Below are 16964 nucleotides of genomic sequence, written 5' to 3' on the forward strand. Positions count from 1 at the left end.
AAGTCGAATTAAGTCATATTTAGACAAAAATTAATGCATTTAGAATTTTCTAAACCTTTTAAATGCTAGCTTCCACCTGAAATTAAAAGAAAAAAGTTTTTTTTTCCCTGATATTTTTAGGTTTTAGTACCATCAGATATACTCATTATTTTTATAATTTTGTTAGGAATGAAAGCTGGTGTCTAAAAATGTTAAAATTTATAATAAATCTTAAATTTATCATTTAAAAATCCTATGCCTATTTTTCTTTGGAAATAGTTAGATTATTTAAAGCTCTTGAAAATGTTGAGAATGTCTTATTCTGTTATCTGTTGCTATTATAGATAACCTGAGACTTGATAATTTATAAAGAATAGAGGTTTAGCTAGGCATGATGGTGCACAACTGTAATCCCAGCTACTCAGGAGGCTGAGGCAGGAGGAATGGAAGTTTGAGGCTGGCGTCAGCAACTTAGTGAGACTGTCTCCAAAAGACAAAGGTGGGGCCATTGGGGATGTTTGCTCAGTGGTAGAGCCTGCCTGGGTTCAATCCTTAGTTTGAGGGGATGGGGGAAGCCAGTTTTACCCATCATGCACAATGTCTAGCACAACTTGGCAGGGGAGTCTCTGTATCCTCATTGCTTGGAGGCCCCATCTTGAGATATACCTCCAGAATCACAGAGCTGGGTAAAAGCAAAGTCTGGAGAGACTTGGACTATTAATTAAATGCTGTGATCCAAAACTGACCCTTGTCATTTCTTCTCATATCTCAGTCAAGAAATAGTTACCTAGCCCCATTCAGATATAAGGAGACTAGAAAATTCTTGTAAAGTTAGGAGAACCAGGTTTGGCTGGGCTGGAATAATCACCAGCATAGTTTGCCCTGTCCTTTGAATCACTATCATTTGATTCATTCTTCTTCATACACAAAATATATTCACCTCATCTCCGAAAGAATAAAACCAAAAATTCCATCCAATCAAGACATCAAACTCAGAAAGTGTGAGCTCTCAGTGACACGTGGCAGTTTCTCTATCAGGTCTGAACTGTATCTAGAGACTGTAACACACCCAATATTCAGTGATGGAACTGAGAATGATAAGTGCAATAAACTCTCCCACGTGGAAAGAGAAAGAGTGAGAGACACCAAGCCAAAGTAAGTCTGAAATCTCATTGAGTAGATGTGTAAATCCTACCTGTAATGTGTGGAATTTTGATTTAGGCCCTGATCTCATTCCCTGGAAATTCTTCTCTTGCTGATTGTCTTAATATTTCCTGGACATTCTTTTTTTTCAATTATTCTTCTTGGCCAATTCTGGAAGGGGTGATCAAAATGTATCTGGAGTCTGAAACCTCCCTCAGTGCACTTCCTGGAATCAATGTTTGGAGCCAAAGTTTATGTTTATCCCCTCTCCCTGCACCTATACCCACCTGGATCGAACTCAAGAGTGTTTTACTACTGAGCTATATACCCTGTCCTTTTAGTATCTCATATATATATGTATATATGTATATATACATACATGAACAGAATCAATAGGAAATACATAGATAAAAGGAAGAATGTATTTACATATATATATATATATATATTTTTTTTTTTTTTTCTTTTTTTTTTTTTTGAGATAGGGTCTTGCTAAGTTGCTGAGGCTGGCTTTGAACTTGTGATCTTCTTGCCTCAGTCTCCCGAATCTCTGGGATCACAAGTGTGTGCCATCATAGATTTTAAGATTTAAGTTCTGGCACCAAAGATTTTAAGATTTTCAATATTCAACAGCTTCTTCAGACAGTCTCTTACTCATTCAATGGTCTTGATACTCTTGTTGAAAATTATTTGACCATATGTATTAGTCAGGGTTCTTCAGAGGAACAGAACCATTAGGAAATACATAGATATTTAGAAAGAGATTTCTTATGAGGAACTGGCTCATGAAGAGAAGTTACATGATCTACTTGCAAGCTGGAGTCCTGGAAAAGCTTGTCCTGTAATTCCAGTCTGAGTCTAAAGGCCCAAGAATCACAACTGCTAATGTCTGAGAGCAGGGGAGGGCTGTTCCTGCTCCAAAAGGAAGAATGTATTTACCCATCTTCTACCTTTTTGTCCTCAACAGGTTGGATGATGCCTATCTATATTCGTGAGGGTGGATCCTTTTTACTTTAGTTTTCCAATTCAATTGCCAATCTGTCCTAGAAACATTCACAGACATACCTAGAAATAACATTTTACTGGGCATTCTCTTGCCCAGTCAAATTGACACATTAACTATCACATGTGTTAGCTTTTCATTTTATGTCGTTAAATTTTAGATTTTTATTAGGCCATTCAAATGGGTACCTGAATATATGAATATGGAGATAAACTATAAATTTTGTGTAAATCTATCTCTTTCTGTTTTAAAATCTTCATAGCCTTGTGTCTTGTAGAGATACCATCATTTGTACAATAGAGAGCTCCATTCATTGAGTGGATCAGTTTTTAAAAGAAATTATTATCACCTGTATAACAAGCAACATACAATTAAAAATTTTATACAGTATCTTAGTATCACTTGCTACTTTCACTTTAGGTTCACTACTAAAAATGAATTTCTAAGTCTAAGGATATGTGCATTTTATTTCTTGCATTTTACATATTCATGGTGTAGGAGTGAGAAGGTGCTACATTTTCCTAAACCATCATAAGGTCACACTTCTATAACAACAACAACAACAAGGTTATCAAGAGAAAAAGCATAATTTATTTAATCAAAGTTTTACGTGACAGGAGCATTCAGAATTGAAGACCCAGAGAAAACCATTTTTTATGCTTATGTTGATGAAGGACAGCTGTGCAGAAACGTGACCGCATCAAAGGTATTATCTAATGATAACAGACTGGCCTGATACCAGGGGCCCAGCAATGAGGTTCAGATTCTTCTTGGCTTCCCTGCGTAGCATTCCTTCGTCCTGGGTATAGGGCAGGACTTCTCTAGAACGAGGGTCTCAAAGGAACAGGGAGAAGGCGTAGAGTGACCTTTCTAGGTTCTATGGCTTGTTTATTGGGAGGGGGATTCTAGTTTCCTTCACCCACCTGGAAGAAGAGAAATTCCGGTTTCTTTGATTGGCTAAGGGCAGAAAAGGGGAAGGATACAGGAGGGCCCAGGAGGGCCCAGGAAGAGACTCTTTCCACCTTCATTTAAAGTACTCAGCATACTGAGCCATGCTGGAGTGCTGTGTTCTGAGATCCCTCAATAGGGGTCAAAATCCTTCAAAATGTTCCCACGACTTGCAACAACATTGACGTTCTTTACAGACCGGCTAACGCTGGGAAAAATGGTATCGCGTTGTGATTTCAATGTGTATGTCTTTATTAGGGATAAGACCAAGCATCTTCACATTGGCCATCCATTTGCCTTTTTCGTGTTCTCTTTAATTTTACTTTGCACTTGTTACCTGTGTGGATTCCCTTTGCCCCAAGAGCCAGACTCAGAAATCCAGCACGGCCTGAGTCCAATTCTACAGCAAAGTTTAATATTTTTCATAGACAGCACTTAATGTTGACATTTTACATTTGCATATAGGTGGTCAGCTCCCTATTGGCAGGGACTATGCTTTTCATCCTGTGTATTTGCCAGGGGCCCCAATCTGGGAAAAGAGACCACCCAGGAATACTATAGGGGGAATACTGAGGGTTCAGGAAGGAGCATCCAGAGTCCACTGAGTGCAGGACTGACGAATCACCGGGAGAATCCCTAAATTTCTGCCAGGGAATCTCCGGGCCTGTCTTTGAAAGCGTGCTTTCAAAAGTTGCAAAACTACGGAGGATGTCTGGTCTGGTGCCAGCGGCCCTTCCAAGTCCAGGCTCCCACCTAGAGGCCACCCGCTACAGAACAGCCATGTGGGATGGAAAGGCCGCCCTTTTCTTGTATTGTCTCCAAGTGAGCGGGAACAAAAAAACGAAACCAAAACCAGCCTGCCGGGCCCTCTGCACCGCCCGCGCTCCGCTGGGTTTGGGGCTTCCTCGCGGCCGCCAAGGGCGCGTCTCTCCTCCACCATGGCAAGTCATTTTTCTTTAGGTTTTGTGGTGCAGGGGAATGCCCATGCCGTCGCCTCGGTCCCCCAAGTGGGCGCAGAACCCCTCGGGCGGGTCCAGGGTTCGGGGCTGGGCGAGGCGACGCGCTGGAGGCCCTGGGGCGGCCGAGAGCCACCAATCCCCGCCGCGGGTCAACCCCAGGCGCGATCTCTGCACCTGCTCCTGCGGCGACGCTGCGGGTTCCTGAAGTTAACCTCGGGCTGCGAGAGGAAGGGGCCAGGCCTGGGCTGCGACCTCCTGCGCCCACTGCCCCGCACCGCAGTTTCCTCGAGGAGTTGCTTTGCAGGCTGTAGGGATCAAACTGTCGCCCTCCTACGATTCGGGGGTGGGGGCTGGGGGCGAGCAAAAGTGGACAGATGACCCAGAAATGAAGGTTACAGCTTCTTTGGGAAAAGAGCTAGTTAAGAATGGATTCAACCCAGGACACAAGTTAGGGAGGCATCCTGAAGTCTCTCCTGGTGCGAATTCGCTTTTGTGGTTTTGTGGTCTTAGTTCTTTATCCAGAGACACAAAGGGCTCAGTGTTTTCACCATCTGTGCTGGCTAGGAACAACAGACAGCAAATTCAAGACTGAGCTGCGCGCGTACGTGTGTGTGTGTGTGTGTGTGTGTGTGTGTGTGTCTGTGTGTGTCTGTGTGTGTGTGTGTGTGTGTGTGTGTGTGTGTGTCTCTATCAAGCATTTGAAACTGTGGCAGAGCCTTTACTTTCTGGTCTGAAATCCCTGAGTCCTGGTAATGTAAAAGCAATTGTGAGATGCAAATGTGCTTTTTTTTTAACCTGGTGAGAGTAAAGGTATAGTCACTGAAAATAAATAACTGATTCTGAGAAAAGAAATCCAAGTAAACGCAACGAATGAATCTTCCAATTATTTCCTAGTCCCTTACTTTTAAAAAATAGTTTTTCTTTATACCTTTTTGGATCCTGAGGCCCAAAAGTTTCTTAAAAGATAACGTTGATACGGGAAAAAGTGCCATCACCTTCATATCTCTTGACTTCAATGCTGTTCTTGTTTCAAAATCCTTGAAAGGAATTTCTTTCTCCAGGTTATTTTTTTTTTCCTCCCTAATCGTGGATAGAAGAGATTAGTTATTCTCATTGTTCATAACTGCCCTCAGCAGAATTATATATATTAGCAATACTTTCTTAGACATATGAAAGAAAGTTAAGGAAGAATCCTGGCAGGTCATTGAAATAAATCACAAGATAATTTATAAAAAATTCTTAAATTGTTAGAAAACAAAAGTCTCCTAAAAATACCAGCTCAGAAAGTTCCTTTGATTAAATTATCTACAGACATTTGGATGAAGAAATATGGTATTAGTATTGATGAGAGCATAGAGGTAGAGTGATTTTTTGAATTTAAAGTGATTGATAAATTTTCTTTGACATTGACGCAGAGCAAAAAAGAAATTAATTCTCTATCCACTGACACACTGAGGCTGGTGGGGGTTGTTAGAGCAGGATGTCATATCATTAGAAATCTCAAGAAATAGGGTTTTCTGAAAAATCTAAAAAAATCTTTTCAGTCATTTTTTTTTTTTTTCTCTCTTGTAAGGGAGAATTGTCTTGGGGAAATTGCATTGTACCACTTGGGAATAGGTTGCCTATAGGCACACTCACCATCTGGTATATTTTTGCTGTTTCACTGTACAATCTAGATAAATGATTTTCATCCATAAAAGTATCTCCTAAAACAAATAGCCAATAGAATTTTTCTCATTTTATTTTCTGGAGACATTCCCTTTGTTCTATATATGTATCAACATGAGCCAGTTTTATGCCTCCCCCCTTGCCCAGCTTTTTCTTGGTATCTTTGTCTCATCAATTCAAATTTGACCTCAGCCTTAAAGACCTCTCTTTTGTGGAGCCTTTTTCAGACTCCGTTAGCCAGAATTAATTAATCTTGCTTTCTAATTTTGGATGGCATTTATTGTAATTTTAGGATTTTATTGTGGATGGTCTGTGTCCTTCTAAAATAGTGTGTTGGACTGCTTCCTCCTTAAAGCAATAAATAGATCTACTTCTTTCATGAATACCAAGCTCTTTTGAAAAGATTTATTTATGTGTCTGCCTCCTCTTTCATGTATAGACCCTTCCCACCTCCACCGTTTTTTATATTAATCCTAAAGCCTATCTAAGTGCCCCACACATAACGATTTACATTCTTGTGGGGGAACTGAATTTCAGGACAAGGGACAAATTTTATTTCTTTGTATATATCATTATTTCTGAAACTCAGCATATTGCCAGGCATGAAGCACATATTTAATAATACAGTATTTGCTAACTGATTAACTAATTGACAAAATAGTATATATTCTAAAAAATTCAGGTGCATTCAGATGCACCTGATTTAAAGTGATTTAAAATTCACTTTATCAGACAGGTACATTTTGCTACTTTATTTCACAAGCTGCCAGCTGAATACCAGAGATGCTGTGAGTGCATATGCTGGGGCAGTCAACATTGACTTAATCATTTTCTGTCAAATCCTATTATGATAAATAAGGATCTCACTCAGGTAACTTCTGACTTCTTTCTTTGCCTTTTAAGTTTGAAAGTAATGTAATATTATTTTTTATTCTTCTTTTTCTTCTTCTATGGATTATTTTTGTAACTTCTGTAAAGGACTTAAAATGGGGGGTACTATTACATGATTCTCTTCAATGTAGGAGATTTTTCTTTATTTTTTTCTCAACTGCTGTTACCTCTGCATTGACAGAGTTGTGTATCTTCATTTTATTCTGTTACCATTATTTAAGTCTTTGATATTTTGAAGACAGCAAGTTCAGTTGGAAAGTTAAAAACCAATAATACTGCATTGTAAATAGTAAATGCTGTTTATAGTGGGGCTTCATTGCATGCTGTGATTACTTTTTCTCTTTTTGGTCCAATATCATGTGTATTTTTCCTTTTCTATGTACAGGAAAATGTTTCTAGCGGCTGGGTGAAATGGATTTCCCTTTTTCTTTTTGTATGCTATAATTTACTCAAAATCTTGCCACACTGTAGTTTGTTTATGATCGTTAGGCTGGGGCTTCTTTAAATGCCAGAAACAGGAGGAGGACTTGTCCACACTGGCTGGTCAAGTTTTCTCTAGAGTGTTCATTTAGTTCCCCCCTTCCCATCCCCCTCTCCCTCCTATCTCCCTTTGACCCCCTCTTCCCCTTGCTCTTACTCTTTTCCTTCTTCTTCAGTAAAATAATTCTATTTCCCACCATGTTCTGCACCAGCTATCTTTGTCAGAGTGTGTTCTGTGTAGAAAGGTTAGGAGCTGGTAACATGGGAGACACTGGAGCAGTTTTTTTTTAAGCCTTTCAACAACGTCTTGTTTGGGTACCTTTTATCATTTCTGTGATTCTGCTGTGCCTGTTGTCACCATTGGCCTTGCAACATCCATTTGCTTATTCCAGATTAGCTGCTGCTCTCTGTCATAGTCTTCCATATACTTCTGTGTTTTTTCAGTCTTTCAGAAATTTATTGAAATCTCCGACACTGATTGCTTCATTGTAACTGAGTTTATTCTTTTATTTTCATCTTAAGGAGTTCTTGGGATGGACAGGACACTGTTTGTGTGCTTAAGCTCTTTTCTTACCTCTGGGGAGGACAGAAGTAGTTTGCCAATCCCTGTGGAATCGTATTCTAAGTACAGAGTCCTGTGGACAGAGAGTCCTGAGCTCCTGAGTGGTCTGTTCACCATGGTTCAGGCCCTTGGGCCACCCTGTCCACCCTCAGGTAATTCTTTTGTTGCACAGGCTGGACTAACTGTGTAAGCATTGGGAGAAGTTCACAAATCCACTTCCCTAAATGGGATTGGAGAGCAAATGAAGGCATTCAAGAAGTTCAAAGAGAGTGAACCCAGCACAGTTGGTACTCTGTGCCCAGCCCTGTGGCTACAATAGCATGCAGTCTTTCTAAGGCTGGATTTAATTTCAGTTACGTCTGCAAGGTGGGATTTACTCCACTACAGTATCCATGTTACTCCTGGGGTTTTGATTTTTTAATGGTAATTTCGCCCTGATTCTGATAATAAAAGGGATGTATTTTTTTACTAACTTATTTACTTTGGAATCTACAATCCATAAAAAATACAGTCACTTCCACATTACTGTATTTTATGATTATTTGATTATCTTATTTTACATTTTAATTTTTGAAATTTATATTTCCTTTTTTAAATTATTTTTAGGCTTTCCTAAAATGAACAATTAATCAACATTTCCACTTATTAAAAAAATAAAGGGATCATTTTTACATTTAACTTTCAAATTTGGCTATAATTTATGTTAGTAGATGGTATAAAGCAAAGATCTATTCCCTTTTTAAAAAGTATCTACTAGTTACACTGTTGCCTTTATTGAGTAAGATATTGTCTTCTATTTTATGTGATGGTACTTTCATTAAGTATATTTTAAAATATATTCATAATATAACTGTTTCTCTTATAAGCGTTAGTTTTGACTTTCAAGAAATACAAATCTTCAGAAAGAACTATTGTAGTCGCTGGTCTTCCTTTTGGCTTTTTAAAAATTCTTTTTATTTTTTAAAACCTTTTTTTTTTTTTTTTTTTTTTTTGCCCCTTGTACCAGGGATTGAACCCAGGGGTGCTTTACCACTAAACCACATCCTCAGCCCTTTTCCTGTTTTATTTTGGGACAGGGTCTCGCTATATTGCCCAGGCCCTCACTAAGTTGATGAGGCTGGCTTTAAACTCACAATGCTCCTGCCTTAACCTCCCAAGTCTCTGGGATTACAGGTGTGGGCCACCACACCTGGCTAAAAATTTTTAGTGCATTATAGTCATGCATAATAGTGGGGCTCCTTTTGACATATTCATAAGTGCTTAGAGCATAGTTTTCTCCATCTCAATCCCCAGTACTATCATCTTCTTCCTCTACTCTATTGGTCTTCCTTGTATGTATTTATTTTTTATTTGATGCCTTACCATTATATATAAGTTGGAATGCATTGTGATACAATCATGCATGCACATGGCATAATTTGGTCAACTTTATGCACCAGTTCTTTCCTTTGCCTTCCCTCCTTCCTCCCATTTTTTTTTTTTTAACTTTATGTGATCCCACTCTTCATTAAGTAGAGCTTGTATTTTTAAATAGTATTCTACTTTTTCTCTTACAGGCATCAGTTTCGAATGTCAAGAAATCCAGAGCTCCTGAAAGAACCATTGTTGTTGCTGGTCTTCCTGTTGGCCTTTTGAGTGATCAGTTGCTGACTACATTAGTAGAGAGTTACTTCCGAGACATTAAAAATGAGGGTGGAGATATTGAAGATGTGATATATCCAACAAGAACCAAAGGAGTTGCATATGTAATATTCAAAGAAAAGAAAGGTATTTCCAAATCAAAGTTTTATAATTTGAGAAATACTTAGTGAAATTAAAATTAGATTTTGTTGAAATGATTCATGGAATTAATAAGATTTGAAGTAGATTTAAAATTATTCTATTCTGAAACTGGCCAACATTATATGAGCAGAAATGTATGAAAATGACTCATGATAAAAAGTAACTGGTAAATTTTTGAAAACTCTTAGTAACTGGCAAATTTTTGAAAACTTCTTTTTTCCTATACTTTAAATGCATATTGGGATAAAAGTTTCATAGAAAACTTGCAAAATGCAGAAAAATGTAGAAAATCCCCCTGCTTAAATGATATATAATTCCACAAACAAGATAACTACTTTGGGACTTTAAGGTAGCTTCAACAATACAATTATACCCTCTGCTGTTCTGTGTTCAAATTATCATATGGATATGATAACATAGTATCTGCTTTATTACTTGCCAAATTGAATTGAGAAATACAGTTTGGATTTGAGATAAGATGGAGCCATCCTGTTCCCTAGGCCCATCCCTGACATAGGGGATAGATACAGTTGGGTCTGCAGAGGACACTAACTTGGTATGAAAAAGTATGCAGGAGAAGAGAAGGAAAACATGATGGATGATGCTGATTAAATAGAGTGGCTAGGAAAACACTTTTAAAAAGAATATATAATTTGGTGGTGTGGGGAATCAAACCCAAGGCCTTGTACATGCTAGGTAAGTGCTCTACTGCTGAGCTATATCCACAGCCCTGATGTCATATGTTTAGGTGACATTTGAGCAGGGACCTGAATAAAGTAAGAGAATGAATCATGCAGATAAGTGGGAAAACATTTCAGACTAGGTGAAGGACAGGTAGAAATTCCCACAGGGGAAACATGCTGGATGTTTAGAGGAACACAAAGGAGGGCTGTGTGGCTGGAGTTTTATGAGATCGGGCTCTGTGTGTGTGTGTGTGTGTGTGTGTGTGTGTACAATAGATGTGGTTAGATTGGGATCTGGGGCCAGTTTTTGCTAAGTAACTATGGGTCAAGGCAGGGTGTCTGGATTTTATTCTGGTAGAGGATTCGATTCTGAGCAGAGGATTGACAAAAGAGGACTGCCTTTTCTCAAATGGTCAAACTGGTCGCTGTGTGAGGAACAGGAGATAGTAGTCATTGCTGCCTTGGAGAGGTGCAGTAGGGCAGCTGATGGGCACTCGTGGGTATTTGTGAATTTTTGAGTTGGGAAGATTGAATGGAGTATGTTCAGGAGGGGGATAATTATCAAGTTGATTTTGGGTCATTGAAGGACCTATTAAGATAATGGAGCAGAGATAAAATTTTGGAAGCAGTGCATATAGGGTTGGTGTCTAAAGCTGTGGGAAGTGTTGAATTGACTGGGAGATAGACATAGGTTAGCAAAGAAGTTTGAGGACTGAGGTCTGGGGCTTTCTAACATCTAGAGAGCTGGAAAAGATGGAGAATTAGCAAAGGAGCCAGTGAATTAGGAGGAAAACCAGGATAGTGTGGAACCCTGGATTCACAGACATGAGAGTTTATGTGACCAGTATTAGCAGAGTGGGGGATTTACTCTTGGGTTTCTGTTTTCTATTCATGAATGTTCTGTGCTTGTTTGTGTGTGTGTGTGTGTGTGTGTGTGTGTTTTTGCATTGGGAGTTTAACCCAGGGGTTAATTGGGAATTTAACCCAGAGAATTTAAAACCCTGCTTTACCACTGAGCTACTTCTCCAGCCCTTTTTATTTTTATTTTTTTTTGTCTTTTTTTTTTTATTAATTTTTATTGTTGGTTGTTCAAAACATTACATAGTTCTTGATATATCATATTTCACACTTTGATTCAAGTGGGATATGAACTCCCATTTTTACCCCGTCCCTTTTTATTTTTTATTTTGAGACAGGGTCTTGCTAAGTTGCTTAGGGCTTTGCTTAGTTGCTGAGGTTGGCCTTGAACTTCCTCAGCCTCCTGAGATGCTATGCCTGGCCTATGTGTGTTTTAAAAGAAATATGATTAAGAACATATTAATACATGAAATTAACTTTAATATGTTAAAATGCAAGGAAAAAGATATTTGAATGTTGGATTTAGAGGAAAAATATAGGAAAAACTCAGACTTTCTAAATAACAGAATCAAATTTCTCTATTTTTAGGAGTTAAAGTAATTATTAGTGTTATGCTACAAACACTTTTGATGTTAATGTTTCTACTTAGTTGCAGAGAATATTGTCAGACAAAAGAAACACCATCTAGCAATTCAGAAGACGGTGCATGCTGAACTCACAGTCTCTCACTTTAGTGAAAAGGTAAGGCGTGAGCTGAGGGTGTGCTGGGAGTTCTGGGTCCTGTTTGTCCTGTGAAGTCTTTCCTGTGTAAAGAAACACACAGTGCTCTCACCTCACGGATTCAGCTCCCTAACCTGAGTCATGTCAGTACTAAAGACCAAACCTGCTTCTTGAAGTTTTTGCTTTTATATTTCTCTGTGTCCTACTTAATGCTTTTAAAGTGACAGTGAGCTTTTGTGTTGTTATAGATAACATCAGGTACCTACCTAGAGATTTATTTTGGAGAAAAAATTATGATGCACACTAAAAGGGAGTTTAAATGGCAGGAAGGGTAGAAAAAAGAGGAGAAGTGAAAAATTTGAAGTGTTGGTTTATAAATCAAATTTTGCAAGAAACCTGGCATTCTCTGTAACCATGTGATGAACTTCAAACTGGAAGGGAAGGGTGGGGATGACTCTAGAGGGACTTCTGGAGCAGAACTAGAACAGTTTATACCTATGTGTTGCTTGAGACTTTGTTTCAAAATAGCAATTTGCTTCTAAAAATGATGTGAGTGCCTCTGTTTTAGGGTATGTAACAAGGGACTCTGAATCTCAAACTGAACAGCCTGGGCACCACGGATGGGCTGCCTGGGTGTGAGAAGGCAGGAAGTCTGGGTTTGGCCATTAGAGTCTGATTTAAAGTGACTGCATGATAAGAAGTTGGTAGAAAAATGAATTTGTTTATGTTTTTTTTTTGCCTCAGTAGGCAGTGCTATTTTAATTTTTCTTTTTAATTTTAGGTCTTCAGCTCTGTGAAAGCTATCCTGGATCTTTCTGTTTTTCGTGGTCAAATTATACTAGAAAGCCTGGTAATAGACCTGAAAAAGAAAATCCCAACTTTAAACTTCAGTCCCTTGGGACCTGGAGGAAGAATCTCTGTGGAAGGACCCTTTCTGGCTATCAAGAAGCTCAAAGAGTTTTTGCTATCAAAAGCAAGTTCTCTTTTAGAAGAAAACAGGAATTTTATGACTGAAGGGAGAAAACAGAACAGACAAAGCCCCCAAAAGAGTCTACAGAGAAGTGATAACTTGGTGGAGACGCTCAGGCCCTTAGTACCTGAAACTGTTAGAAGCTCAGAAATTCTTGTGATGGACACAGATGTTTTCCTTTACCTGAAACGGAAGTGTGGGTTTTATGAAATCACACTGAACAAATTTAATATTCTAAGTCAGGAGAGGGTGGATGGTGACGTCACCACCATTTGTCTAGCAAGTGCTCAAGGTGATTCTGGGCCAAACAGTGCACAGCACGTAAAGGAGCTCATTGAGGAATGGGCCCAGGCTCTTCACTTTGAGCTTAGGAAAGATACATTTATTTTGGAAGGAAAGGGAAATAGAGAGAAGAGAAATATTGAACGGGCATGTGAACAACTACAATCAAGATACCTTAGGGTTCTGATTAATTTTCATAAGACACACATTGACATTATAGGTTCTTCTCCTGACACTTACCTATTTAAAAAAGAGGTCATGAAATTAATAGGGCAAAAGGTTAGTTAATAAAATCTAAGTCATAGATGTTAATAGTGCCCTTCCCTTACCGAGTAGTGACTATACCTGTACCACTCTATCTAGCTCACATTTCACCTTTGCTCACCATCTTTCTTTGTGAGCATTACTATCCTTATGTTGTAGGGGAAGAAACTAGGATTTGGGGAAATTAAAACTCTTGTGAATTTATTCAGCTAACAAGGAATGAGACTGGGAACCTAGGAATGGGGACCTAGTCTATCTGATTACAAAGATAATATCTAAATAAAACTTTGGAAAAACTAAATTTCCAAGAAATCTAATATTCTCTGGAAATCCAAATTATTAGAAAAGAAGTAGCCTTAACACATGGGAGTTTGGATGATCATTATGCCTGTTGGCAATTTGTTAATAGTTACCAAGCCTGTATTTACTCATAGAATTAGAATGATATCAAAAAACTTGGTAAACTACTTGGAAAGTATTTTTAATGGAGGTATTTTATATATATATATCACATATATATATCATATATATATTATATATTACTATATATATTTCTGAATTCCATTTTTATAAGTTTGCTGGATAGGTGAGGCAGTTGCTATTACTTATTTAGCTTATGTGCTTTTATAAAATGTTGGTTCTCCTGTTAAGTTGGGAATTTTGAATGAAATCTACAATTGCTATTTACATGCTCCTTTTCTTAGATGGGATTATACCCAGATAAGCTATATAAGTTGAAAATATTGTAAGTCTAAAATGTGTTTAATACATGGAACTCACTGAACATCCTGTGTAGAAACACAGCACACTGAAGATTTGCCTTCATGATCACATGGCCAACTGGGAGCTGTGACTCACCACAGCTGCCCAGTATCACTAGAAAATATGGCACTGAATATTGTTAGTTAGAAAATCAAAATTCAAAATATATTTTTACTGAATGCATATCAATTTTATGCCAATGTAAAGTAGAAATTTGTAGAAAAATTAAATTGTCAGCTGAACAATTGTTAAGTCTACGTCTGTATTCTTAACATCTGTGATCTTATTCAAATGCTACTACTTTGATGATATAATTATATAAAAAAAGAAAAAGCCACAATGATTTATTTCAAAGTCTTTAACTTCCTTAAATTTAACTTCAGATTAAATTGATTTTAAGTATCTGGGCCACTATATAGATCTTCCTAGTTGCTCATCTCAAACTAAACAATGTGATTATAATCGTTCAAACTATTGTGTCAGTAGAAAAAGAATAAGAAAAATGTCCCTTCATTTTCCTTTGTCATCTAAATTCTAAATGTGTAAATAATTTCCATTTCCTTAAATAGTGTATTTCTGACACCAAAAGTGTAGGTAACAAAAGCAAAAAACTGACAGATGGCACTACATCAAATTTAAAAACATTTTTGTGCATCAAAGGGCACAATCAACAGAGTAAAAAGAGCTATTCAGCCAGTTCAGACAGCTATCACGAAAATTGTCGGGTGACTTAAACAATAGATGCTTATTTCTTACAGTTTTAGAAACTGAGGGGCTGGAATCTGAGAGCGGGGAAGGCATGGTTGGATCCTGAGGAGAACTCCATTCCTGAAGACAGGAAACATCTCTCTTAGAGGGGCTCTTCTCCATCATGCTATACTTTCATGCCTTAATTACCTCTTGAAGGCCCCACCTCCAATTATCATCACATCAGGGATTAGAGTTTCCACAGATGAATTTTGGGGGTACACAAGCATTTAGTTCATAGCATTCTATCCCTGGCCCTCCAAAATTCATGTCATTGTTAAGTGCCAAATACCTTTATTCTATCCCAACAGCCCCAGACATGAACTGATTCTGGCATCAGCTCTAATAGTCTAATATCCAAAGTTTTATCTAAATATCACCTGAATCAGATACTGGTGAGACTTGAGTGCAATTCAGTCTGTGCAAAAATCTTGCCCATGTATGAAGCTAACAAGTTTTGGGCTTCCAAACTATAATGTTGGGAAGGGGATAAGACAGATAATCCTGTTCTAAAGGGAGAAACAGGAAAGAAGAAAGAGGTTATGGGTCTCAAGCAAGTTGAAAACCTGGCAAGGTGAACTGCATGAGAATAATCTTGGATTCAATGCAGGCTCACTGGGATCACTATGTGCAAGCCCTTACCAGAGAGCAAACCTACTAGTTATTTGATCTTGGATTTCTAGCCTCCGGAAGTGTGAGCAATAAATTTCTGTTGTTTATAAGCAACCTAGTCTAGTATTTTGTTATAGCAGCCTGAACAGACCAAGTTAGAGGCAGAGAGAGGAGTGATACAACTATAGCCAAGGATCTGCAAGGGTTGCCGGGAGCCACCAAGAGGCAAGGGAAGGTTTCTCTGGAGCCTTCACAGAGTGGCCCTGTTGACATTGATTTTATAATTCTAGCCTTCAGAACTGTGAGAGAATATATTTCTGTTGCTTTAAGCCACCAGTTTGTAGTAATTTGTATGGCAGCCCTAGGAAATGAATAAACCTGACTTTTTTTCAAAAAAGATGATTTTGGGTGTGGGTCTCTGATGTATACTCCTATATCACCCTTATCCTTTAGGGCAGAAACTTCTTTTTCTCTTTTGTTCATCCCCAGTTTACAACATAGCAGCTGGCATATAGTAGGCATTCGTACTTGTGAATATATGCGAATACTTGTGAAATATATGAATTACTTTTTTAATATCCATAGAACTTAACACAGGGGTTGGCACTTAATAAACATTTAATAAATGGGTGTTTATTGGGTCCAAGTATTTTCTGTCTCTTTTGTGCTATAGTCTAACTATAGTCTAACGTATCATCATCATAATAGTGTTAATATTAATTTCTTTTCCCTTTTTGGGATGGGTTTACATTTTTTCTAGTACTGTTTTCTCCAATGTAGGAAATTCTCTCTAGAAAGACAAACTCAAGTTTGATATGCCTCCCTTATAGTCTTGTCAAGCAGGTTGTTCAGTAATTTCTGCTGGTGGAAAGGCACAAGGTGTCTTTCCTGGACATGCCTGGGGTGCTTCTCTCCACTTTGTCTATCTCTTGACTAGACTGCACAGGGAAGCAAAAAGATATTTGATAATTATGGAGAATCTCTGGGTCTGTCAACTCTGGTATCTGGTTATTTTCAGCTATTAAGAGCTCACTCAGGAATTCTTAAGGTTGATAAGGAGTCTACCCATTAATGCTTGGTACCTTAAAACATTTTACTAGTAGAAAATACTGTGTGAGAATTAGAATGGATTCTACTGTCATATAGAACTAAGAAGAACTAATAAAAAGAAAATAGTGTATAGCAGGTGTAAGTCTGTTGAGACTGTCCTCTAGTTAACACATTTCAAGTAATGCTGACAAAAGCAAGAGGGGTGGAATATACATCCTTTTGATGTTTTTGAATGAGATTTAATATTGGAGGAAATTAGCCTAGTAAGTATTTTACCGATTCAGGGCTATAAAAGTGTTGACTTAAAGAATAGGGAATTCTAGAGGTGGATGGGAGGAGGAATATAGAGCATTATATAATATGTCCCCTCTCCCCGCCTTTTTTGAGAAAGCTTCCTGAAATAAATAATAGGTGATTTCATGAGAGGAATAAAGGAGCTCAGCATTTCCAAGGGATGCATACGAAGGTCAGGAGGAGCAACTTCCTTCTGATGAAGATGGATATTTATGGATTGTCTATAAAGGTGGTTAAAATTTCTTATCCTTCTTCCTTTTCTACAGGCTGACTCTTAGAGTGAAACCTATATATTTTCCTTCCCTCA

At 38.1% G+C, this 16964-nt stretch overlaps 1 protein-coding gene across 1 annotated transcript; it reads left to right on the plus strand.

Moving 5' to 3' along the window:
• The first annotated feature begins 3937 nt into the window (after window positions 1-3937).
• Window positions 3938-15905, plus strand: Rbm43 (RNA binding motif protein 43). Its single transcript, XM_076865926.2, has 4 exons — window positions 3938-4014; window positions 9190-9400; window positions 11606-11697; window positions 12458-15905. The coding sequence occupies exons 1-4, from the start codon at window positions 4012-4014 to the stop codon at window positions 13214-13216; spliced, it is 1065 nt and encodes a 354-aa protein (XP_076722041.1). The 5' UTR covers window positions 3938-4011; the 3' UTR covers window positions 13217-15905.
• Window positions 15906-16964: the final 1059 nt, after the last annotated feature.

The sequence above is a fragment of the Callospermophilus lateralis genome, chromosome 9 (assembly GCF_048772815.1).
Source record: "Callospermophilus lateralis isolate mCalLat2 chromosome 9, mCalLat2.hap1, whole genome shotgun sequence".
Classification (NCBI taxonomy): Eukaryota; Metazoa; Chordata; class Mammalia; order Rodentia; family Sciuridae; genus Callospermophilus; species Callospermophilus lateralis.